General features: G+C 39.5%; 1 protein-coding gene across 1 annotated transcript in view; it reads right to left on the minus strand.

The window, feature by feature from the left end:
* The window catches only part of DOCK6 (dedicator of cytokinesis 6), a gene marked incomplete at its 5' end in the record, with an annotated part of 204374 nt that overhangs the window by 97352 nt on the left and 79215 nt on the right, over window positions 1–27807 (minus strand). Inside the window, 7 exons of the mRNA XM_081316526.1 lie at window positions 2130–2234; window positions 8219–8394; window positions 10114–10263; window positions 23805–24036; window positions 25086–25172; window positions 25441–25542; window positions 26347–26485. Coding sequence (XP_081172652.1) covers window positions 2130–2234; window positions 8219–8394; window positions 10114–10263; window positions 23805–24036; window positions 25086–25172; window positions 25441–25542; window positions 26347–26485 — 991 coding nt within the window. The remainder of the gene's footprint in view (window positions 1–2129; window positions 2235–8218; window positions 8395–10113; window positions 10264–23804; window positions 24037–25085; window positions 25173–25440; window positions 25543–26346; window positions 26486–27807) is intronic.

A 27807-nucleotide genomic window follows, 5' to 3' on the forward strand; every position in this document is an offset into this window, starting at 1 on the left:
ATCAGAGAGGATAGATAGAAATGAAATGAAATAGGAATGGGTTCTGACAAAAAGTCAATATCTATGTTTATTCCTGACCGGAAATACCTTATAGACTTTTTGTGTGAAACAGAAAAAAAGAGCTTATAATTTATGGTTTTGATGATTAGACAGGATAGATTATAGAAAGAAGAGTTGTGTTGTAACCATAAAGAGATTATTTTGCAATTGTACTTATAAATGTAGAAAAAATGAGAAGCTAATTCTTTGTATCTTTTTTTCAATTTTTCTTTTCTTTTTTTTCTTTCTTGCACTTTTAGCTTTCATTTTTTTGCTTTACATTTGGCTGTGTTAGTTTTTATCTCCCTTTTTAATATCTACAGCTTTACTTCTAGTCTGCAACACTAGTCAACTTTTTATAGATCTGTTAAAATCAGATTCAGGAAGAATGTAAGAAAAAATCTGAAAAACTAAAAATATATAACTCTTGTTATATACCTCAATGACTGTCCTATGTAATGAAATCTAGAAAACAAACCATCTTGCTCCAGAACCAGAAGGCTGATTCAAACTTGCAGATGTTCAGCATATAAGCAGGCATGCACACACACACGCACATCTCCAAATATATATGCAAATCAATAAAAGCACAAGATTGGCATTGCTCACAGAACAAGTATGTTCAAGTAGAATATTAACTTTTTCCTGAAGAGAAGAAATCCCACTTTCCACCACACCATATTTAGGATGCTACACTCTACAACATCAGCCTTCACTATGCCAAATAGGAATTTGAGAGTTGAAATAAAATATTTCAGGAAGACAACTGATTGACGAAGTTTGCTATAAATAACACTAATGCCTGCTTTCCTTAGATTGAAGAATCAAAAGAATTAACCATTTATTTCCAGGGCTATAGTGAAATGCTCAGAGAACAATGTTATCACCAAAGTTAAAACAGAAAACTGAGCTTGTCCTAACTGGTCAAGAGCACTGGCCAAACCAATGTCTGCCATCCATCTATGATTGCAGCCTGGGGGTTGAAGCACAAACACTTCTCCACTCAGTGTGGAAAAAGGAACATTTCTGGATTGACCAAAAAGTACAGGTAAAATTAGGACACTCTTATTGGCCAGGCATGCAGCAGAGGGTAAAGGAATCAACTGCACAAACCACAATCTATTCTTGATCTTGGAGAACTCGGAAAGCGTGAACTAAACTATTAATTCTAGACATTCCTCTCCTTGCTCTGAGGTACTTCTGGTCAAATTCTTTGCTCTGAAGGACACAAAGACCTGCCAGCTACAAAAGGAAAACATGCAGAGGGGGAAAAAAGCACTTACCTAACATAATCTCATATAGGAACCAAGAGGGCAGGATTTCTTCAATGTTTAAACAGACAGCCATTTAAAGTAATAAAATTAATTCATGCTAACATATTGCTTTTTGAAACAGGAATGAATATAAATAGATGATACAATACAGCCCACTTACTTGGCAAAAGTAGCTAGCAGGAGCCAATGCACATCCCCCAAATTTTGTTTATCCCTGTTTTAAGGATTTATCAAAGGCAACAGTTAAATATGTAAATTAACAATTAAGAAGATTTTATTAGAGCACCACCCAATGAGATTGTTTTGCTTTATTGAGCCACAAACTGTCATGGATAAATCTATGAGGATAGGAAGCTGATGCTAGGAAGCCGATATACAGCAAGCACAAATCTAAATTATCAATAGAAGCATTCGAGATTTTCTAAAGGCCATTACAGACAAGTTCTTTCTCTGATAGTGTTCAGCTCAAATGTTTCCAAAACAAAAACAGTATGCATTGTCCTAGCAAGAAAGCCTTCTATGTACCCCGCCATGCCACTGCTCTTTTTTCTAGAAGGCATGCCATGCTATTCTGCATCTGATTAAACTTTTAAACTGGCAAAAGGAAAATGGAGAAAATTGGAATGTTCAATAAGGTAAGAAAATTCATTGTCCGTGAAAATGCAGTTGATGGCCAGTGCTGTGCTCAGCAGCCTCCCACTTCAGCCATTTGGAAAACTTTATTCTCCATCTGAATCAGGTGCAACTGCAGATGAACTTTGATAAGCCTGACAAAGGGAGAAGCTACAAGCACAATGCGAGGGAGAGGAAAGGCACCTGCTTCAGGTCCGTGCTGGAGTTCGGATGGTTCCTGCGAAGCACAGACTTGGGGCCTCCAGGGGCATAGGCAGAGTTGACCCAAGAGTGAGAGCGGTCGATCCCCTAGGCAATATGTAGAAAAACAGTGTGAAAGGAAAAATAATTTATTTATTTTATTTTATTACTCAGGGCGGTTTACAGGGTGATTAAAAAACCAAGATACAGAAGTTAAAAACAAATTTTTAAAAAAATTATATTTGTCCCTGCATAAATAAAACCCCAGTTAAAATTAAGATTAATTCTCAGCCTGGGCCAGAGAGCTTGAAGAGCCAGGTCTTCAGGTCCCGGCAGAATGAACGGAGGTCGGGGGCAGTCCTGAGCTCCACTGGCAGCTGGTTCCAAAGGGCAGGTGCACCCACTGAGAAGGCCCTATCCCTGGGTGTCGTCCGCTGGCAATCTCTTACCGGTGGCACCCTGAGAAGACCCTCCCTGTGGGAGCGGACTGGACGAAGGGAACTTGATGCCGGCAGCAGGTGTTCCCTCAGATATCCCGGACCCAAGCCATTTAGGGCTTTATAGGTCATCACCAGCACCTTGAATCTCACCCGGAGGGCAACCGGGAGCCAATGCAGCTCGCGGAGTAGAGGTGTTACATGGGAGTATCGGGAAACCCCCATCACAACTCGCGCGGCCGCATTCTGCACCAGCTGAAGCCTCCGAGTGGTCCTCAAGGGCAGCCCCATGTAGAGAGCGTTGCAGTAGTCTAAACGGGAGGTCACGAGCGCATGAGTGACTGTGCGTAGGGCATCTCGGTCCAGATAGGGTCGCAACTGGCGCACCAGGCGAACCTGGGCAAAAGCCCCCCTGGTCACGGCTCCTATATGGTCTTCAAAATTGAGTCGTGAATCTAGGAGGACGCCCAAGTTGCGAGCCCTATCAACGGGGGGTAACACCTCACCCCCCATCGTTAGAGATGGAATAGTCTGGTTGACCCGAAATGCCGATATGCACAGCTACTCAGTCTTGGCGGGATTGAGACGAAGCCTGTTTCTCCCCATCCAGACCTAGACCGCCTCCAGGCAACGGGACATCACGGCGAGGGCATCGCTGGGTTGGTTCGGGGTGGAAAGAAAAAGTTGGGTATCATCAGCGTACTGATGATACCCCACCCCGAAACCACGAATGATCTCACCCAGCGGCTTCATATAGATGTTGAACAGGAGGGGCGAGAGAACCGACCCCTGAGGAACTCCACAAATGAGAGGCCTCGGGGCGGATCTCTGCCCTCCCCTCAACACCGACTGCGAACGGCCCAGGAGATAGGAGGAGAACCACCGTAAAACAGTGCCTCCCACTCCCAACCCCCTGAGACGCCGCAGTAGGATACCATGGTCGATGGTATCAAAAGCCGCTGAGAGATCTAATAGGACCAGGACAGAGGAGCAACCCCTGTCCCGAGCCCTCCAGAGATCATTCACCAGCGCGACCAATGCCGTCTCCATGCTGTATCCGGGCCTGAAACCCGATTGGTACGGGTCCAGATAATCAGTTTCCTCCAGGAACAGAGGGAGCTGATGCGCCACCACACTCTCAACAACCTTCGCCAAAAAGCGAAGGTTGGAGACTGGACGATAGTTATTTAAAACAGCCGGGTCCAGGGCAGGCTTCTTGAGGAGGGATCTCACCACCGCCTCCTTCAAGGCGGCAGGGAAGACACCCTCCTTCAAAGAAGCAGTTATTACTGCGTGGAACCAGCCTCGTGTCTCCTCCCGGGCCGCATAAGCTAGCCAGGAGGGGCACGGATCCAACAAACAGGTGGTGGTGCTCAGCCTCCCTATGATCCTGTCCACATCATCAGGGGAAACAGGATCGAACTCAGTCCAGGTAACATGCTCAAGACCGTCCGATTCCTCCACATCAGACTCTGCCCAGTCAGAGTTCAGACCGGTCCGGATCTGAGCGATTTTGTCCGCCAGATGACAAAATCACAACAGATACAATGATCAGGGCAAAAGAACCACATTGACTGCTTCGGAAAAAGCAACAATCACTGTTGCTGTAATTTAGAAGAGATAAACTTTGATGATGGAGGTGGCTGCAAAGAAAGAGGAGGAATTTTAGTGCTATGATTCTGTTTAAGCCAGAGAATGCACTGAAACCCAAAAGGGAATCTGGCCTGTCAAGGTATATTTCCTAGTTTTAGGCATGTTGACATGGGCATCCATGTCATCCAAGTTCCATAATGCTATTCCATTAGAGAAGCAGAACAAGAATAGAAGCAGGCCATGGGTTATATGTAAACATTTTTTTAAATGCCAGGGATTGTTCATAATCTGCCAGACCTACTGTGCAATTTGCTGAGAGAATTGCTTTGGAATGTAAAAATAACTGGAACAGAGTGCACAGATGTAGTATTTATTTGAGAAAAAGAATTTCTGCCTCTTTTTGTGCTTGTGTGTGTTTGTGTCTGTATGTACAGACATCTTGCCTGAGAAAATTGTTTCTGAAATCTGAAATGCTTGCGTGTAGTTTTGAAAAACTGCAGCTAGCCTAATCAAATTATTATTTTAATATAGATTCTTTTCCCCCTGATGGCCAGCAAGGCTGCTTCTGTTTTTCAGAAAAGAAGACTCTTCTTGGATTTCAATTTGCTATTTGATCTGCTATTCAGAAGGATGAACTGCAGGTTCAGGCTAACTTCTATAATTGTTTCTTCTGCTAGAAATTTGGTGGAAATCAGCATGATTTCTTTCCAACATTTGGCAGGTAACAAGACATTTGAAGCCTTTAAAAGCACTTAGCACAAAATAAATGGCCACACAAAAAAAAAACCAAAATGAAAAAAAACACCAGTATTTCCCACTTGCATATCACATCATCCAATTTTTGCTGCATCAAGTGAGGCTTTCTCATCCCACCAGTGAGAACAACAACACTGTAGTCCTCATACATCTCTTCTCAGCAGCCCTCTAACCTTCCTGATGGTATGGGGCAAGAGTCAAGCATCTAAGAGCAACAGAGCTGAACTTCAAAACAGTCTGAGGACGGAATCCCAGGAGTTATACTTTAATACATCTGAGGAAAATAGGTTGTTCTAAATCAAATATGTCCACATTCCATAATCAATCAACCAACCAACCAATCAACCAATCAATCAATCAATCAGAATAGAGCTGGAAGGGACTTTGGAGGTCTTCTAGTCCAACCCCATGCTCAAACAGGAGACCCTACACCATTTCAAACAAGTAGCTATCCAGGCTCTTCTTAAAAACCTCCTGTGATGAAGCATCTACAACTTCTGAAGGCAAGCTGTTCTATGGTTAATTGTCCTCACTTAATTTCTCCTTAATTTCCAGGTTGCTTTCCTCCTTGATTAGTTGATCCATTGCTTCTTGTCTTGCCTTCTGGTGCCTTGGAAAATAAGTTGACCCCCTCTTCTTTGTGGCAGCTCCTCAAATACTGGAATACAGCTATCATGTCCCCGCTAGTCCTAATTTTCTCTAGACTGGCCATACCCAATTCCTGCAACTGTTCTTCATATGTTTTTGTCTCCAGCCCTTAATCATCTTACCTGCTCTTCTATGAACTTTTTCCAAAATCTCAATTTTTTTTGTAATGTAGTGACCAAAACTGGTGTGGTCTTACTAAGGTTTTATACAGAATTACTAATACTTCACGTAATTTTGATATTATGCCTCTGTTTATACAACCAAGGATTGTATTATTATTTTTTGGTTGCTGCCACACACTGCTGGCTCATATTTCAGTGATCGTCCACTAGGACAGGGCTTTTCAACCAGTGGTACACGTACCACCGGTGGTACATTGGCATCTGGCAGGTGGTACATGACCCTGCCTAGCCTAGACAAGAGTAGCGGGGGAGGGAACGAGCTAAAGTGGTGCAGCGCAGGACTCAGTGAGAGAGTCCTCAGGAGCTGCAGGGCTGCTGGGCCAAGACAAAGGGCCCAGGATCGGCACTTCCGGCACACCTGGGAGAGAAAGGGGGGGCAGACAGGAGAGGCTATAAAAGGAGGCAGTTTTGGCTGGAGAGCTAGAGAAAAAAAAGACTCCAAAGAAAGAGACAGAAGAGAAAAGGCTTTTGTTAGAGAAGCGGTGGGGAGAAAGAGAGAGGGGGAAAAATGCTTTCTGGGAGAGGTTTGTGTGTGTGAGAGAGAGGGCAAGGGTCTTTTGCAAGTGAAGGGTGAAAGAAAAAAGGAAAAAAGTGAGGGGGAGAAGGGAAAAAGAAAAGGCATTGATTTGCGACTTTCTCTGTTGCAGTAGAAGGAAGCATTAATATTGAACCTCAACTTTGTACTTTTCCATATTATAAACTAGCCATTTCTATAACAACAAATGAATCTAAGAGTAAAACCCAAAATCCCCCCCCCTTTTTTTTAGTCAACAAGTTTTTGACCCCTTGCTAAGCACTGGTGGTACTCAAATATTGTCATGTCCTAAAAATGGTACAATCTCTGAAAAGGTTGAAAAGCCCTGCACTAGGACTCCAAAGCCCCTCTCACATTTACTGTTTTTGAGCCAGGTTTCGCCTAATCTGTACTTGTACCTTTGGTTTTTCCTGCCTAAATGTAAAACCTTGCTTTTCTCCATATTAAATTTCATGTTGTTGGATAGGGCCCATTGTTCAAGTCTGTCAAGATCTTTTTGGATCCTGAGCTTGTCTTCTGGGGTATCTGCTATTCCTGTCAGCTGCTCTGCCCACTAAGCTGTCATTTTATAATATACATAATAAAGACTGGCACTTACAGTGAGATTTTCTCAGATTGGTTTATTAATTACATTCTATTAATAATTCCATCTGAGTCCAATTCATAGAATTACGTAGATAAATGTTTGCCAGTAATAAACCTGGGCCATATAGGGGCAGCTCTAATTGCCAAATAACAGAATCATTTCTCTCTAATAGTGCAGCCACATAGCACAGATGTTGTGCAGAATCAAATTGCTGGTGTGATTTCACTGTGAAGTGTTCTAAAGTTGCTATTTCCAAAGAACCCCTTTGGTGGTTTAATGGTTCAGTGGTTGCATTTTTTAAAAAAATTCTAACTTGACTTTGGAAAGAAAGGGAAAAGGGGAAAAAAGTAAAAAATGTAACTGCATGTAAGACAAATATTAGAATAAGCCCTGTAAATGCTGCTTCCATGGAAAGCTAAGATCAGATTATTCTCCTATAAACCCAAAATTATGCAGGGCAATGCACTCTATCTAAAGAAGTGAACTAAGAAAAACCTTTATGTAGGAAGCCCAAAGCAAGACTGGAGGAAAACGTCTCATCTGTCAAAAGTGCCAACAATGGATGGGTGTTGGTGCATGCCGTTCCCCAAATTTACACCAATATGCCCACCCCATACAGACACATGCATTCACATACACACATCCTTCTCAGTACCATCTCCCCAGGTGATCAAAGCAAGTCAGCTGAAACAGGTATTTTTTTATAACTTAACACCAAGAGAAAGAAGTTCTCTCAGAGTTGGGGGAGGAAAACATATATTCTCTGGGTAGAATTAACTATTCTGTCTTTTCTCTGTGCTGGGTAGGAAAAACGGAGAGACACAGACTTTATCAGAGGATAAGAAATCTCTTTAGGTCACATTTGATACAAAAACCAAAATTTTTCCATGTCCAGATTAGAATGGGAGTAGCTCACTCTGTGAAATAGATGCCCAGGCTAATCTGATGAGCACACACACACTTGGAAAAGGCAGGGAACCATTTTAGGTCTACAAATCTTTACATTTCTGTTTTTTTTAATCATTCTGTGTGGTAGAACTTATTTATTATATATCTAAATTGCCTATTAGTAAAAAACATTCTGAGTAGGGAGCAATCTATTAAAACTGTATAAAAGCAGCAGAATACCAATTATAAGAACAGAAACATGCATATAGAATAGCACAACCAATAAAACACAATCACAAAAACACAGTGTTAGAATTGCAATACACCAAAATGCCTGATTATCACCTGGCACTTCAAAAACCAAAATTCAGGCACACCGTTTAGCAGCTAAAGAAATTTCCTTCTTCTTGCAAAGGACAGGGTCAGGAGAGCATTGCCCCTGCTCCTTAAGTCTAAGCAGTGCTAACCTTGCTGCTGATAATCTTCTGGACCTGTTCATCTGGGGAAGTTGGTGTGGTGGTCAAATCAGGATTGCTGTTGCTGATACTTTTGGAACAAGAGAGGTGAAGGCTGACAGGGCGCCCAGTTGCACGGGACAAGGTAGCATACTGAAAGGTATCACTGTGGGGTGGCACTCCAGTGTCTGGAAGAAATAGAGTGAGTCAGACTGGGAGAGTGACTTCCTCTACCATTTATGCAGATGTTTAAAAATGTCTATGATCCTCTCATATGTAATTGGGCTGTTCATTATTAGATTCTCTTTCATTCAAGGAGAGGGAAATTGCCATAAATTTGAGAATAACCTCTCCTCTTTTCCATTAGGGTGCTCCATCTCCTTCCTTTCAGAAAACCCATTAAAATATTTTTCTACTGCAATTTCACCACTGGAGCTTCTTGAATTTAATTCTGTGTTATGATGCTGAAATATTACAAAAGCTATTACAGGATGTTCTCTTACACTGTATGTTGTACGGGTACTTTTTTAACCTTCACTCTCCTGCTACCTATAATGGAGCATGTTGTGCTACTCTCAATCTTGGCTGCTGCAGTGGAAGGAGATGGAGAGACTGTGTAAGCAACCACATTACAGGCAGACCTCACTTAATGACTGCCCTGTTTAGTGACCATTTGAAATGATGATGGTGCTGAAAAATGTAATTTTATGATCGGTCCCAACATTTATGATTGTCACTCTTATGGTCGACCTTCGGGCACTTTGCAACCAATGGGTGTTTACAACTGTTGCAATGTCCCACAGTCAGGATACCACACTTCATAGCTGGATTCTAACAAGCAAAGTTGACGGAGAAATTGGCAGTAAAACTGTAATTCATGGTGAGTCACATGTCTCATGTTAATAACCTGTGGTGATTTGCTTAATAACCGCAAAAGTGACACTGTTAAGTCTGATCATGTGGTATTTTCATTAATGTCTGTGTCACTTAGTGACAGAGTTGCTGGTGCCAATTGTGGTCATTAAGTAAGGACTACCTATAGTCGGAGCCTCTCAAATTCTATTTTTAATTTCAAATCGGGAGAGGGAATATCCCAAGTAGGATAGAATTTCTGCTCAGGATATTCTCCTCTGCAGAAATTAAGAGAATCATCAAGGTGCCCTTGATCCTTGGAAGTCTGGTTTGGCTATCCCTGTGCTTGTTTCTCAGACCTGAGGAGCATCTAAATCAGTCATCCCAGGTTTATAATCATTCAACTAAAGATGTCAAATATAAACAAGTCTTTGTTCTTTCCATACAACTAAAATTGATAAATGGTGCCATCTTTTGCTTCATCCATTTTAACAGAGATATATTAATAATACAAGAAGTGAAGGATTTTTTTGTGAACATAGGTCCTCACTTAATACAGCTAGTCCTCAACTTACAATCACAATTGAGCCCAAAATCTATGTTGTTAAGTGAGAAATTTGTTAAGTGAGTATTGCCCCATTTTACGACTTTTCTCACCACTGCAGTTCTTAAATTAGTAACACGGTTGTTAAGTGAATCTGGTTTCCCCATTGACTTGGCTTGTCAGAAGTTCACAAAAGTGGATCCCATGGCTCTGGGACACTGCAACGGTCATAAATATGAGTCAGTTGTCAAGCATCCGAATGTAAATCACATGACCGTGGGGATGCAAAGTGTGAAAAGTGGTCATAAGTTACTTTTTTCAATGCCATTGTAACTTCGAACAATCACTAAATGAACTGCTGTAAGTCAAGGACTATCTGTACTTGGAATGCCTCTGATAGCTCCTGAGCTGCAGGCCATGGAAATGGCACACAGTGATTAGGAAATATGATCAGACACACAGTTCTTTGCTCGCCCATATATATAGCAAGCATTTGTGATCCCTGGCAAACCTGGCTCCATCACAGGCAGACGAAAAACGTAGGATATGTAAGAGGCCAACAGATGATTGTGGCCATGCTGATCTTGGCTGCTCTCCAGGCTCTTGTGGATCTGGTTCACCATCACAGCAATAGCTTCAAATGCTGCACGACCCAAGTTCACTGGAAGAAGCAACAAAAGAAATGGGGGAAGGTGAAATAAACAGAGTAAGACAAGCATTAGTTATGGAAGAGAAATTACACACACCAAAAAATGGGCAATTTGTTTACAATAAATAGCAAAGATGACATTCTTTTTTTTCTTGAAAAGTTTTAAAATACATTTTTAAAAACATTAACTCCCTCCCTCCCCCTCCCCCCCACTTTCCCACCCTTCCCCTCCCCTCTGAATACAGGGTATAAACTTTAACCAACTTAAGCTAAAATATGCTAACCAACTAAAAAAAGACACTTTAAATTCTATCGCACTTTAACTCCTCTTAACATAACTAAATAACTAAATAATAATAACTAATTAATAATGCATCATATAATACTAATACTTATTCATATACTAAATGAAACTTTTTAGTCCCATATTTATTCTGAATATAATCGATCCATCTTCTCCATTCCAAAATGTATCTTTGTTGCGAGTGTTCTTTCAAATATGCTGAAATCTTTGCCATTTCCACCAGGTTTGAAACTTTTAAAGTCCACTCTTCTATAGTAGGCAGTTCTTCCTTCTTCCAATATTGCGCTACCAAAAGTCTCGCTGCCGTAATTAAATTTAACATCAATTTAATATCTATAACAGTACAGTCTGTAATAATACCCAACAGAAATAACTGCGGAGAAAACCTTATTCTTTTTTAAAATATCTTCTGCATATTCCACCAAATTTTAATCCAAAAAGCTTTAACTTTTTTACAAGTCTACCATATATGATAATACACTGCATCATCACAACCACACCTCCAACATTTAGGCTGATAATGCGGATACATACATGCTAATTTTTTAGGATCTAAATGCCATCTATAAAACATTTTATAAAAATTCTCTCTTAAATTTTGTGCCTGTGTAAATTTCACATTTCTGACCAATATCTTTTCCCAGATATCCATCGTTATGGGCTCCTGAAAATTCTGGGCCCATTTTATCATGCAATCTTTAACAAGTTCCGTTTCTGAATCTATTTCTATCAGTGCATTATATATCCTCCTTATATGCGCTGGACTTTGATCTATTTGTTTAACCAAATTTTCATCAGTTATCGAAATACCAACTTTCTGATCCTCCTTCCATCTAGCTTGTAACTGACCATACTGAAACCAAGTCTGCACTATTCTTTCTTCTTTTAAAATATTGAATGGCTTTAATTGTCATACATTCCTTTCCATTCTAAGAATATCTTTATATGTAGTCACATCATGTTTGAATCCCACATTTATGTTTTCTATTGCATGTTTAGGTATTGCCCAAATTGGTATTTTATAATTTAGCTTATGTCGATACTTTTTTCCAAACTCGCAACAGAGCATACCTTAATATATGTGTCTTAAAAATATTATCCACCTTCTTTTCATACAATAAATATGCGTGCCAACCAAATAATAAATCAGATCCCTCAATATTCAGTAATCTCCCTTGGGTTAAATTAAACCAATCACTAATTGATGATAAAGCCACAGCCTCATAATATAATTTAAAATTGGGCATTTTAAGACCACCTCTTTCATGTACGTCTTGCATTATCTTAAATTTTACTCTTGGTCTTTTCCATGCCCAAACAAATTTATTAATACCTTTCTGCCATTCTTCCAAATTTGAATCTTTTTTGAGTATAGGTATCATTTGAAACAAAAATAAAAATTTTGGTAAAACATTTTCACTGCTGTGATTCTTCCCAATAAAGACAATTGTAATTTTTTCCAACTATCTCTTTTTGTATTTTTAACCATAACAATTCATAATTATTTTTATATAATTTCGCATTTGTAACTGAAAGATATACCCCCAGATATTTAATCTTTTTAACTGTTTCAAATCCTGTTAATTTTTCTAAGACTACCTTTTGTTCTGTGGTCATATTTTTAGGCAATATTTTAGTTTTTTGCGTATTTATCTTAAATCCAGAAACTTTCCCATATAACAATATTATCTCTCTTCCGGTGGCTGCGCGGTGCCGGAGACAGCCTTCCCGGGCTGCCCGCGGCTCAGCTGAGTGATTTTCGCCCGAAACAGCGCCGATCAGCTGTTCGGGCGAATTTGAAGCCCCCTCCTCGGGAGAAGAGGAGGGGGTGAGGCCCCAGGTAGGGGTCGAGTTCTCCGGGGCCGCCTGAGCTTGGAGCTTGGGCGGCTGAAGGATTGAACTCCCCCGAAGCCTGGGTCGCTCCCAGCTGGCCAGCGTCTCTGCTCCGGATTTCTTGGAGCAGAGCCAGGCGTTTGCGACCACCCCTGCCTGAAGGAAGGACTATGGAGCAATAAGAGCAGGCAGAGCGGTACAAGAGGAAAAGGTGAAGAGGATTATTTTATTTTACTCTCGAGCTTGATGGACTTTTTAAACTTAAAGTGAAAGTGCGTCACAATTGAAAGTAAAAGATGGCGGCTAAACCTCCCCCTAAAACTCTTCGGAGTGGTGGAACTTCTCCGGTGCAACAATCATCATTGCAGGCGTTGCATCCTCCTGATGTATTGACACCGAAGGACTTACGAGATGCTCTTGAAAAACATGCCCAGGTAATTTTGGAATCAATGGGTGATAAATTTGCACAGATGGAGGAGAAATTGGAGGAGAGAATGGAAGAGAGGATGGAACAGAAGTTCAGCGTGATGAAGGTAGACATTTTGTCTTCAGTGCATAAAGTGGCGGAATGTGTGGAAGATCTGGATGAAAAAGTGGATGATTTGACTCAAAAGAATGCCATATTAGAAGCAAAAGTACTGGAGAATGAAGATTTAAGAGACAAAATGGAAAGAGAATTAAGTCTTGCTCAATATTATCAGATGCAGTTTGCTGTTAGAATCAGAGGCTTAAAAGAGAATATTAAGGAGGATTTAAAGCAGCTGGTTTCTGAGGCTCTCGAAGTGGTATTGAATCAGCCAGCATCTGAAATAAGAGCAGGTATGGATAAAGTGTTTTGTGTGAATTCATGGATTGCTAGACAGAGAAAGTTGCCTAGAGATGTGGTGGTTTACTTTGCAAAAAGGGAAATTAGAGATGAAGTTATACAAGCTGCCTATGATGCTAAAGTTGTGATTGCTGATCAAGAAGTCTTGGTTCTAAAAGAAATTCCTCCAAAGATTTTAAGGAGAAGGAAGGATTTTACATTTCTTGTGCAAGAGCTCAAGCAACGAGATATAATGTTCAGATGGGAGATTCCAGTTGGGTTGATGGTGATGCATGAAGGCAAAAGGTACCGGCTGGTTACTGTGAAGCAAGCGCGTGATTTTTACAATAACGTTTTAAAAGCAACCCCATTAACACTTCTGGAAGCTGCAAAGGGATCTGGAGAGGGAGAACATCAAGAGGCTGAAGCAGAGGAAAACGGTGCTGGAGGAGATCAAGCTATAACTTCTTTGGATGATCCTAGAGAGCAAAGGGTAACGCGTGCTGCTTTAAAACGATTTAAAAAAATAAAAGAACAAGACCAGCAAAAGTCTTCGGAACTTCCACAACGTACTTACAGCCAAGCAGTGGGAGGAGCACGGCCTAAAGAAGATAGTCCTATCAAAGCAGTGCTCCAAGAGCTTTGGGAGGATATGCATGGCAACTAAATTTTTAACTTGGAACGTTAATGGACTAAATTCACCACAGAAGAGGAAGAAAGTTTTTCAATATTTAAAGCAATTTAAGATAGATGTTATATGTTTGCAAGAAACGCATATTAGAGTTGTGGATCAAAAGTATTTATCGAACTCAAGGTTGGGTACGCAATTTGTTGCTTCTGCAATGAATAAGAAAAATGGAGTGGTTGTTTATGTTAAAAGTGCCTTAACAGCAGACTTAATTGAAGCAGATAAGCATGGAAGATACGTTATGATAGAGCTGCTGCTAGAAGGTAAAAAGACGCTTTTAGTTGGATTATATGCTCCTAATCAACAACAAGCAGATTTTTTTAGTTTACTTCACACAAAGCTTACCCAGTTGGATTATAAATCTTTTATTTTTATGGGGGACTGGAATGGTGTTTTGGATGTACAGATGGACAAGGCTGGAGCTTTTAAGCGCATTCCAAGTCATGCTAGACTGCCTAAATCTTTCTTTGAAATGAAGGATGACTTGGAACTGCGAGATATTTGGCGTGAGAGACATTTGCAGGAAAAGGATTATACTTTTTATTCTGACAGACATCAATCTTTTTCTAGGATTGATTTTATTCTGTTGACTAATGATTTTTTTTTGAGGACTAAAAAGGTGAAGATCTGTGCAAGAACTATCTCTGATCATAGTCCAGCTTGGTTAGAGATTGATAAGGAGAATAGAGACAGGCGCTCGTGGCGCGTAAATGAGAATTTGTTTAGAAATCAGAGAAATGTGGAAGAATGCAAACAGCGGATGAAGGATTTTTTTGAAATTAATATGAATAAGGGCACCTCTATGGATATGGTTTGGGATGCTAGCAAGGCCTACATGAGAGGGGTGTTGATATATATGAATAATAAACATAGACGTGCTGTGGAAGCTAGGAGGAAAGATCTGGAGAATGAAATAAAGGAAAAAGAAAAGGCTTTGATTTTGAATTCAGAGGATGTGAAGACTAAGGAGGCTATTAAACTGTTAAGAGGACAATTTGATAAATTAATGGCTGACCAAGTGGCAACCAATTTGCGGTTTGCCAGGCATAATACCTTTTGCAACGCTAACAAACCAGGTAGATGGTTAGCTTATAGATTGAGGAAAAAACAAAGGGCTTTTAATATAGACAAAATTGAGCATAAAGGAAGGGTTGTGTTTCAACAGGACCTTATCAAGAATGCTTTTGTGGATTTTTATTCTAAATTATATGCTAAGGAGAAGATTAATGAAAAAGACATTGATATATATTTGGAGAATGCTAGCATCCCGGTTCTTACGCAAGTACAAAAAGAGGGGATTAATCAATTGATTACAGAAGAAGAAATTTTTACAGCAATTAAGGGTTTGAAGGTGGATAAAGCACCAGGTACGGATGGTTTGACTGCGGCTTACTACAAAAATCTACAATTAGAGATGATAAAACCGTTAAAGGAACTGTTCCAGACAATCCAGAGGGGGGGAAAGGTGCCACCGTCTTGGAGAACAGCTTTTATTTCCTTGATTCCGAAGGAAGACCAAGATGCTACTCAAGTTAAAAATTATAGACCGATATCGCTTTTAAATACAGATTACAAGATATTTGCTAAGGTTTTGGCTAATAGACTGATGAGGGTTCTGCAACAGGTGATTCATGGGGACCAAACGGGGTTTATTAGTGGTAGGCAAATGAAAAATAATGTGAGGCATATAGTTGATGTGTTAGAGTTTTTGGAAAGGAACAACCAGATCCCTGCGGCGCTAATTTTTCTAGATGCTGAAAAAGCTTTTGATCAATTGAATTGGAAATTTTTGTTGAAAGTTTTAGACAAAATGGATTTTGGGGAAAATTTTTTACAACCGATTAGGGCATTATATCAAAAACAAACTGCCCGAATTATAGTTAATAATAGTCTGACAGAAGCATGTAATATTGAGAAGGGCACAAGGCAAGGGTGTCCGTTATCGCCCTTGTTATTTGTGTTAACATTAGAGATATTATTGGTTAAAATACGGAATTAGGAAAAAATTAAGGGGATACAAATTAGAGATCAGGATTATAGACTGAGAGCGTTCGCAGATGATCTGGTTGTTACAGTGACCCAGCCAGAGAACTCTGTTGTGGACCTGATGGAGATAATAATACAATATGGAAAGGTTTTTGGATTTAAAGTTAATATACAGAAAACCAAAATTTTGGCCAAAAATATGACAGTTTCGCAAAAGGCTCTCTTAGAAGGATTAACTGGATTTGAGATTGTTAAAAGGGTTAAATATTTGGGGGTGCTTTTGTCGCCCTCTAATACAAAGTTATATAAAAATAATTATGAAAAACTATGGGGGAAAATTCAAAAAGAATTGGAGAGTTGGGAAAAATTGCAATTGTCTTTGTTGGGTCGGATTGCAGCAGTGAAAATGAATGTCCTGCCTAAATTTTTATTTTTATTTCAAATGATACCGATTCTTAAGAAAGATTCTAATTTGGAGGAATGGCAGCGAGGTATCAATAAATTTGTTTGGGCAGGGAAAAAGCCACGAGTTAAACTTAAGATTATGCAGGATACTCGTGAGAGAGGTGGCCTTAAAATGCCCAATTTTAAACTATATTATGAAGCTGCTGCATTAGTAGGAATAAGTGATTGGATTAATTTGACACAAGAGAGATTATTAAATCTTGAGGACCACGATTTGTTGTTTGGCTGGCATGCATATTTGTTGTATGACAAGAAGGTAGACAATGTGTTTAGAGTGCATATTTTAAGACAGGCATTGTTGAGAGTTTGGAAGAAGTATAGACATAAGCTAGATTGCAAGATACCATTGTGGGCAATTCCAAAACACGCAATAGAAAATATACATGCTGGTTTCAAACATGATGTGACTACGTACAAGGAGATCCTAAGCTTGGAAAGAAATGTCTGGTGTTTGAAATCATATAGCCTCTTGCGAGAAGAGAAGGTTGTTCAAAATTGGTTTCAATATACTCAGCTACGGGCCAGGTGGAAAGAAGACCAGAAAAATGGCTTTACAATGACTGATGAAAATTTGATAAAGCAAATTAGAAATCAGGGACCAGCACATATTAAACGGATATATCTTGCGTTGATAGAGATTGACTCAGAAATAGAACTTGTTAAGGATTGTATGATAAAATGGGCCCAAAATATCCAGGAAGTCATCACAATGGACACGTGGGAAAAGATTTGGGTGAGGAACGTAAAATTTACACAAGCTCAAAATTTAAGAGAGAATTTTTACAAAATGTTTTATAGATGGCATTTAGATCCTAAAAAGCTTGCAAGTATGTATCCGAATTATCAGCCTAAATGTTGGAGGTGCGGGGATGAAGACGCAACATATTTTCATATATGGTGGACTTGTAAAAAGGTTAAGGCTTTTTGGATAAAAGTCTGGTGGAACATGCAGAAGATTTTTAAACAGAGGATAAAGTTTTGTCCGCAATTTTTTTTGTTGGGAATAATTACAGATGCCACAGTTGTGGACACCAAGTTGATGTTGAATTTAATTACGGCAGCAAGACTTTTGATAGGTCAGTATTGGAAGAAAGAGGAACTGCCGACCATAGAAGAGTGGACTTTAAAGGTTTCCGACCTGGCAGAGATGGCGAAGATTTCGGCCTATTTGAAAGATCACTCGCAAGAACGCTATATTATGGAATGGAGAAAATGGATTGAGTTTATCCAGAACAAGTATAGGGTTAAGAAGTTTCATGTAGCATTTGAATAAGTCTTCTTTCTTTTTTTCTTTTTCTATCTTAGTTTCTTTATATATATTTAATATTATTAAGGTTTGTTTTATCCTATATAAGCTAGAGAGTGATGGATTTTAGAGTTTATAGTTGTTAGTATATGGTTGTTTATGATTGTTTTTTTATATATATACCTTGTATTTAGCTCTGGGAAGTCGGGGGGGGGGAGGGGGAGGGGGGAGAGGTAGGGGGGGAGGGAGAAGGGAGGGGGAGGGGGGATTTTTAAAGAAAAATTGTATGTTAAAACTTTTCAATAAAAAAAAAAAACAATATTATCTCCATCAGGTCGGTTGACTTAATGTAATAACCAGGTCATTTGCAAACGCTCCCAGTCTATAATTTTGATCTCTTATATTAATTCCCTTAATTTTATTTGAATCACATATCTTAATCAATAAAATTTCCAGTGTTAAAACAAACAACAAAGGTGACAACGGGCACCCCTATCGTGTACCCTTTTCAATATTACATACTTCTGTCAATCTACCATTAACTATTATTTGAGCTGTTTGCTTATGATATATTGCTCTAATAGATTGTAAAAACTCATCCCCAAACTCCATCCTCTCTAATACTTTAAATAAAAATTGCCAATTCAATTGATCAAAAGCCTTTTCAGCTTCCAAAAAATCAGCGCTGCAGACCTGATTATTTCTCTCCAAAAATTCCAATAAATCTACAATATGCCTCACATTATTTTTCATTTGTCTACCACTTATAAATCCTGTTTGATCACTATGAATCATTTGCTGCATAACCTTCATTAATCTATTTGCTAATTTTTTTGCAAATATCTTATAATCAGTATTTAAAAGTGATATTGGTCTGTAGTTTTTGGTTTGGGTAAGATGTTGATCTTCCTATGGAATCAACGATATAAAAGCTGTTTTCCACGATGGAGGCACTTCTCCTCCAGATTGAATTGTTCTAAATAACTCTTTCAAAGGTTCCACCATTTCTAACTGTAAATTTTTATAATAAATGGCAGTCAAACCATCTGTTTCTGGTGCTTTACCCACTTTTAATTGTTTAATTGCCAAAATAATTTCTTCAGCATTTATTAATTGATTCATCCCTTCCCTTTGCTCTTGTGTAAGTACAGGGATATTCACTTCTTGTAAATATCTATCTATATAAACCTTGAATTCTATCCCTGGCATATAACTTGGAATAAAATTCAACAAAAGCTTTTTTAATATAATTTTGCTGAAACATCTCTTTACCCTTATATTCTATCTTATCTATGTTACGTGACCTTTGTTTTTTCCTTAACAAATAAGCTAGCCACCTACCCGGCTTATTAGCATTACAAAAAGTATTGTGTTTAACATACTGCAGGTTAGATGCCACTTGATCTGCCATCAACATATTAAACTGACCTCTTAACAAAGTAATTGCTTCCTTCACCCTGTTATCAGATGGGTTGAAAGTTAGAACCTTCTCTTTCCTCTTGATTTCCTCCTCTAACTCTTTACGCTTGTATTCCAATCTATGTCTATACTTATTATTCAAATAAATTAACACTCCTCTCATATAGGCTTTACTTGCATCCCAAACCATTTCAATAGGAGTGCCCTTATGCATATTTATATTAAAAAATTCTGTCAACTGTTTTTTACATTCATCCACATTCTCTTGATATCTAAACAAATTTTCATTTAATCTCCAAGATCTACTTTTAAAAAGACCTTTTTGTCTTTCTGTGCGTCCAAGACTCCATTCCAATCTCCCATCAAAATACACGATTTATAATCCCATTGCATTATTTTATTATGTAAAAATTTATAAAATTCTCCTTGTTGTTGATTAGGTGCATATAGTCCAACTAAAAGTATTTTCTTGCCTTCTATTAAAAGTCCAATTATAACTTATCTTCCTTGTTTATCTGCTTCAATTAAATGGGCTGTTAAATTCTTCTTTACATAAATAACTACTCCATTTTTCTTATCTAAAGCAGACGCACTAAACTGTACACCCAGTCTGGAATTTATCAAATATTTCTGCTCTGATACACGAATGTGCGTTTCCTGTAGGCACACAACATCATTATTAAATTGTTTCAAATACTGAAATACTTTTCTTCTCTTTTGCGGGGAGTTTAAGCCATTAACATTCCAGGTTAGAAACTTTGTCGTCATCTTTTGCGACCTGAAGCTTTTGGAGCGCGTCTTGCAAAACCACAAGCATCTGCCTCTTCGGTCTCGCTCCTCCCACTGCTTCACTATAAGTAGATTCTTGAGATATAATTGTAGATTTCTGTTGTTCTTGTTCTTGTCTGATTCGTCTGGTTGCAGCCCATGTCATTCTTTGTTCCTTAAACTCTTCTAACGATGCCTGGGGCTGCACAGTTTTTGAAATTTGCTGAAGTTCTTTAACCATATGCGAAATGACTTCTTCATCTCCCTGTGTACTCTCCATTTGTGTCTGTCGCCCTCCATCTTCCTTCCTTCCTTTAGATTCTGGGGATGGCAAAGATGACATTCTAACTGATATTAGGAATTCTTAGTACTTTTAGTATCTAGTCATCTGTAAAATTTTCTGTTTCCCCACCTTCTAATGAAAAAAGGTGTGCAGAATGAAAAACCAGAAGAGTTTACTATGTGTTCTGTCCCCTCCCAATGAGTAGCCTTAAAGAGGCTCAAAAGTCCAGCATAAGCCAAATGTAGGCCAAACAAACGAAAGCTGGTCTTCTAACAGACAACTCTCTCCCAAGGTTTATATCAGACAGCACTTTTGCAATTACGAGGTGATGTTCCAAGGTCCTTGGCAGATGGCCAGCAGCTTCAAAGCCCAGATGTAGGCAGACACGTTACAAAACTCAAAACGCCAACAAATTGTTCACCACGCCTTTCCTGCGCAGCCACACCCCTTTTATACTCTGTAGAGTGTGGCCCTACATCTCCCGGCCACGCCTCTTAGGGCGTTGCAATAGTTGCTGCTGCTGTTGCCGATGTATCCTATGTCTTTGCCTTGCATCCAATAGGGGCTCCTCACTGCTACCGGCCTCTACTTGCTGTTCCGTTTCCTCCTCTGTTTGGCTGGGGTCCATAGGCACGTCAGCCACAGTCAGTTCTTGCTGACTCACCAGGGGAGTCGGCCCCTCTGGCACGTTGCTTGTCTCAGCTTCCTCCTCCTCCATATCATCCTCCGAGTCAGCATGCGAAGATAAAGCACCCTCCAGGGCCGGGGTCACAACACTATGAGTTCAATCTGAGTTATATTAGCATTGATTGTGTTATTAAATTATCAGAGGATGAATGTCTAGGGCTTTTCTTCTACTTTATGCACACAGGACACAGGAAGAATTTCTCACACAGTTCTTCACAGCATCATCTCTTTCATCCTGAGATGGGAAACTTTTCAATAGGCAGAGACTGCAGGTAGCAGGTAATGACATGGTATATCAGTGGATGGCAACAGCAGCTTTGGGCTTTCCTTTTAACTTTTACAGGGCTTTAGGTTTTTTAAGTACTTCTAGGAGTATGAAGCAAGTTCTCTTTTTCTTTTTAATTTGTATTGCATGCAGCAGGGGGATTAGATGGCCTCCTAAAAAGAAGAGACTGGGAACTGGTCTGTTATTATGTGCTATGTGACAGTGAATAAAATGTTTGGCACAAAGTGAAAACGAGTTTCTTTTCACTACAAACTCCTTCACATAGCAGAAGACACCAAAAAATTCACTAAGATTGACTTCAAACTAATAAGAAGGACAATGAGTAGCATATAAATTTTATAAATTAAAAAAAATCCACTAGCCATTTATTATTTTACTGCAGGTTTTTATTTATTATTTATTTATTTATTAGTTGAATTTATATACCGCCCTATTCCCGAAGGACTCAGGGCGGTTCACAGGGCAATTAAAACAGTACAAAAAATAAAATGGAATTAAATTAGTACAGGGCCACAATTCCTAATAACAATAAAATTAAAATTTTAAAATTAATTTAATATAGTTTAATAAAATTTAATTAAATACTTTAAAATTTAAAATCCCCCAGTCCAGGCCAGACAATTCGAACAACCAGGTTTTTAAGTCCCGGCGAAAAGAGCGAAGGTCGGGGGCCTTATTAATAAAAATCTAAGAAAAGGTTTAACCTGAAACATAAATTATGTCAGAATCCATTTATATTTTATTTCTAACTATCTCTTCTGTACAAAACCCAAATCTCACCCCACCCCCTGGATTCTGTCATTCCCAAGGAGGAGAGGGAACAACCATGGGGCTTTATTATTTTCACTTCCTTTCCTTAAAAGTAACCTTTTGTTTATTCTGCCTGCCTGCTATCCATCACAATATAACCAATTACTTTCTCACTAGACATTTCCTTTTAACTTACGAGCAGCTAAGAAAGGGGTGAAAGGAGAGGAATGAAACCCTCCAGAATCTGGGTTGTTTCTCCAGATGAAATGTGAGGGGGTGGGAAATGATCTTGCTACGAATGGACTGATGTTTCTCCTCTTCCCACGAGGGGCTTACCACCTGGAACTTGGCTGATCTGGAACTGACCAAATGACCTGAGGGGTGGGGCTTGCTTGGGGACATTTAAAAATATCAAGGGATTTCTCAGATCCTGTCTATTATGCCCTATATCTTCAATTTCTTAGTAAAAGTTCCTGCTTGGACAACCTTGTCTCCAAGTGTTCTCCAAGATGTGGATTGAAATGGGTTCTGACAAATTAGCTCAAACCTAAATTAAAATAATTTAGTCTTATATTTGGAAGATACCAGAGAAAAACAATTCAACAAAAATATTATTGCATGGATAATGTGTAATTTTATGAGCTAAAGGCATTGATGGTACAGAGTTGGAAGGATACCATTCTCCATCAATGGTTTGAAGATCTTAACTCTGTTTCTATGATTGAACAAACATTTAATTTTCAATAATAGTATTGGAAGATTGAGGGTGAAGGTTCGTTCTCCGAGATTGTGGGTTGGTTTCTGAACTCAGCAGAATTTAGGGGATGTCAGTGTCTGTTTATAAGGGCTTCAAGTGTGGGTGTGTAAAGTGAAGGTCTTGTGATAAGTCAGGTATGAGTCTTCATTGAGAGGCTTGTGATGGGGAAGTTACATCAGGTCAGGGTCATTGAGAGGTGAACTGCTGGTGGGAGAGGGGTTTGTGTGGGTTGGTTGAGGGTTGGTATTGGAAGATTATTTAGAAACCTGGAAATAGCTGACACATATATATTTTTAATTTCCAATGTTTTCCCACCATAGAATAAATTAACTAAATTAAAGGGGGCATAAATATATATTGGGTGTGTGTGTGTTCAGTTTTCCTTAGTTAACAAATATATTTGGAGAGGAAGGTGTTTTCACCTTATTTTCTTTCTTTTCTTTTTGCATACATACACATCTATAAATACAAAAAATGCTAAAAAAGACTGCTTTTAAAAGATTTCTTAAAAATTATATAACTGAAAGGTTTGAATCCTATGCAATCCTGAGAGTAAGTTCTAATGAATGATTTGTTATCATACATGAAACTGTGTTAAACGTACCATAAAAACTGGATGCCTCAAAAGCAAAAGATACTCAGATGTTTTTTGGTCAAATAGAACCTGTTATATATTCAATGTAATGCAAAAAGAAAACATTCTAAAATTATTGTTTATGATAACTTAGCATATTAAAAATAAATTTATGGCAGAAAAAATAAAGTACTTTCTGTACAAGGGCACTAACAGACTAATAGAAATACAACAATAACTGACAGCACCAGCTAGCTACTTATCCCAAGTAGAATCATACTACTGTTATCCACAGCGATGCTGTAAATAGGTCTGTCCATCTGAAATGTGTATTGATACTTCAGCCCTTCTTTGTTATGCTGACATCCTGAGAGGATTCATCTCAATGTGGAAGTCTAAATCCAAAATGTGAAAGTTGGAAAACTACTCTTATTTAATAGAATAACAGAATAAGAGAGTTGGAAGAATCTTGGAGGTCTTCTAGTCCAACCTCTTACTCAAGCAGAAGACCCTATACCCTTGTGAAGGTTCATTTTCTTAGTGAGTGGAGGGCATCCCATATCCCAAACATGTTCCCTTCCATCCAACTCTGTAAGAGCGAGGATTTTTCAAAAAAGTGGGGCTTTACGTTATTTCACTTGTCTCAGATAACAAGAAAATCCTTTCAGAGGAAATAGAGAGGACCACAGATACAGCACTCACCAATCTGCCCTGCAATGACAGGTGGGTACACAATGAGTTGGATCAGCTTGTTGAGAATCTGATGACTGAAGGCCACCAAAGATTCCAGGCTAGCCACTCGTAAGTTGCCCACACTAGATTTCAACTCAGATTCTATGTTGTTCTCTGTTAGGATCACATCTTTGAGTCGAAAGGGAAAGGTATATTCTTCTAGCACATGTATCAAGGTGAAGAACTTGTCCAAGAATGGATCCTGCCAGAACAAAGAATGGCTGTATGTAGAATATCTATTAAGCTTTAGCATCATGTATCTATACCAATAATGTGATGTGACAGAGATAAAAATACATATCAAATATTAAGGTTTGACAAGAATTTATAACTCTCCAGATACTGCTGAATTGTAATGCCCAGAATCTCCAACTATCATGACCAGGAATGAAGGGATTATAGTCTAGCAACATCGCGTGGGGCAGGGTGTGTGTGTCATAATACCCAACTCTATATTAAGGAAGATTAGGATTTATCAAAGGTTGGTCATTTTTCATTGTAAGAACCTCACTGCCAAGCCTGCTGTACAGTCACCTTCCCTCTGTCCAGTGCGCTCCCACAGAGAGGGCCTCCTCAGGGTACCACCGGTCAGAGAATGTTGACTGGTGACCCCAGGGGGAGAGCGTTCTAGGTGGGCGCGCCAGTCCTTTGGAACCGCTTACCGGCTGAACTCCGGATGGCCCCCGACCTTCGCTCCTTCCGGCGTGATCTAAAAACTTATCTATTTGAACAAGCCGGCCTGGTCTGATGGGTTTGGGGTTTTAACATTGTTTTTAACTAACTTACTGCATCGGGCACAATCATTTAATTTTAAATCTTGTATCCTGTATTCTTATTTTTATTGCCCTGTACACCGCCCTGAGTCCTTTGGGAGAAGGGCGGTATATAAATCAAATAAATAAATAAAATTTTCTTAGGTTTAGTGAGATAGCTGTTTCATAAATCTGGTCTCTAATGCAGATTATTTTATTCTCTTAAGAGTAACTAAGAACATTCTGTTTTTCTCAATGGATGCATTTTGCCTAATAGGCTGCCAAAAAGAAACATATTATGAATTTGGAAAAAATGTTTGGCATGTATTTTGTAAAAAGAAAATTAATTTATATGTGGACTAAGATTTCCATTTTAGACTTGGAGGGGCAAAACTAAGGCAAATTCCCAGCTGAAAAACAACATGAAGATACAACCAAGCCCAACTCTTTTGTTTTCCTAGGGCAACATGGAAGATTAACCACTGACTTGTCCTCTCACCTGAGTATGGACAGAGGAGACAGCCAGAACTTCCACACTGAAGACCCCTTTGTGATTATCCACCCACTTCATGCCAGGCAGCTGCACCTACAGAGAAGCAATCCACAAAAAGCATTATAAACAAAATGCATAAAAAATCTTGCCAGTGGAAAGTCTAGTAGTCATTGTAAAATAGGCTACAATTCTGAAAAATGAAAACTTAAAATTAGTTTGACCTGTCAAAGCCTAGCAAAATTGAGAGAGGGGGCAGTGGTAGTAGGAAGTGAGAAAGGAGACATCTTTCACAATGAAGCCCAGGTGAAGAAAGGCCCTTCTGCTTCTGCCCTCTAGGAAAACAAAGCCCCTCCTTACTTACATCAGGGGTGAGCACTGAATAGCTGGGTGGAGGCTTGTCAACTGATACCGGCAGGCAAAACTGCCCTGTTCTCAGCCGTCCATGTTGCATGAGAGGAATCCACTAGGAAGAGAAAACAGGCAAAGTTAAGTCCTTGCAGGTTGGTATCTTCACTTGCCACTTTTCCTCTGAAATCCAACCCTCTTCTTCCTGCCTGACAGATCAGTTTTGTTAAGAAAAGCTGACTTACAATCACATACAGCACACAGAACAACTAGATTCTTCTTCTCCCACTATTCCACCTTCTATATTCAAGGCAATGTAATATAGGTATTGACAACAGTAAATCCCACTGAGCAAAATTTGGAAAGGAATCATTATTTTGTCCCATATTACGATCTTTCCTGTCACAGTTATTAAATGAATCAGTTCAGTTGTTAAGTTAGTAACATGGTTACTAACTGAATCTGGCTTCCCATTGACTTTGCTTGTCAGGTCACAAAGGGTGATCGCATGATCCCAGGACATCGCAAATGTTATAAATATGAGCCAGCTGGCAAGCATCCGAATTTTGATCATTTGACCATGGGAATGCTGTGACGGTTGTGTGAAAAATGGTCGTAAGTCACTTTTTTCAGTGCCACTGTAACTTTGAATGGCCACCAAACAAATGGTTGTAAGTTGAAGACTGCCTATAAAGGGCATTCCAGGAAAACTGATCAAATATAAATACAGTATATACAATGACAGCTCCTACTCTGATTCATGCCAAAATTTGATAATTTTAAAGCAGGGAATTCTCCTTGTCCCTTTATCTGAGCTTCTTTGTAATGAAGGATAGTGGAGATTTAAACTGGGGCCCTTTTACAATAAATCATAGGCTCTACCTTGTACCTACAGAACTCCATTATTTCTTTTGAAACTCACTGTATAACCAACAGGAGTCTCCAGAGGTGTATTCTGCTTCTGTTGACAGCTAATGTGGTAAAAGGTGAAAAACAAGTGATGGTTGTCTGTCAAATTGGCTGGGATCTTCAGCTTGAACTCCTCATAGAACTCAGGTGACCTGGGATGACAGGGAGGTCAGAAAGCTGACAATAACACTTTATAAAACTTCTCATTTACACATTTGTAATAAAGATCTGCACAGGAAATCTGACAAAGTTTGCATAGTTCAATGTAGACCAGCGGATTATCTGGACCCGTACCAATCGGGTTTCAGGCCCGGGCACAGCACGGAGACGGCATTGGTCGCGCTGGTGAATGATCTCTGGAGGGCTCGGGACAGGGGATATTCCTCTGTTCTAGTCCTATTAGACCTCTCGGCGGCTTTCGATACCATCGACCATGGTATCTTGCTGCGGCGTCTCAGGGGATTGGGAGTGGGAGGCACAGTCTTACAGTGGTTCTCCTCCTATCTCCAGGGACGTTCGCAGTCGGTGTTGGCAGGGGGGCAGAGGTCGACCGCGAGGTCTCTCATTTGTGGAGTTCCTCAGGGGTCGGTCCTCTCGCCTCTCCTGTTCAACATCTACATGAAACCGCTGGGTGAGATCATTCGTGGCTTTGGAGTTGGGTAGTGGGGGAAGGGGAAAAAGACAACAGGAAAGGTTTAATCCCTTTAAACAAATGTAATTAATTGAGTCTGTCTGTGAGTTTTAGAAAGTTTTCTTTGAAGGGAAACGCTTAATTTAAAGCTAAAGCTTTTCCCAATTGCCAGAGCCTTTCTGTCTTGGTTTGCCACGTGACATGCCTGAGGCAGCTTAAAGAGGGAAAAAAATGGAGTTTGTCTTTCTTGCTTTGCACTTGATTCCTGTGTCTTTAAGGGTACAGGGAAGGGATTGGGGGGTGCATTCTTACTACACTGTGGAAGAGCTCAGAAGGGCCAACCAGCTAGCTCAGGAGTCTACACACTTACAAACTTTAAGACCTGTGACTTCAACTTCCAGAATTCCTCAATCAGCCACGAGGGCTAAGGAATTCTGGAAGCTGAAGTCCACAAGTCTTAAAAGTGCCAAGTTTGAAGACCCCTGAACTAGCTGGTAGTGGTGCATATTAATAAACATGGATAAATTCATCATACATTTGTCAGTGCAAAGGGAAAGTGATTCAGCAAAGGAACAGCCACCGAAGAAATTAAAACTGGTACTTTTTTTACCGTATTTTCCGGCGTATAAGACGACTGGGCGTATAAGACGACCCTCTACTTTTCCTGTTAAATTACTGTATTTTTCGGACCATAAGACGTACCTGACCATAAGACGCACCCAGTTTTTAGAGCAGGAAAAGAAGAAAAAAAATATTCTGAACCAAATAGTACAGGTATACTAAAACAGGGCTTTTCAACCTTTTCATCCATTGTACTACTTTTAGGACAAGGCAATGTCCGAG

This window comes from Vipera berus (genome assembly GCF_964194415.1).
Source record: "Vipera berus genome assembly, chromosome: 2".
NCBI lineage: Eukaryota > Metazoa > Chordata > Lepidosauria > Squamata > Viperidae > Vipera > Vipera berus.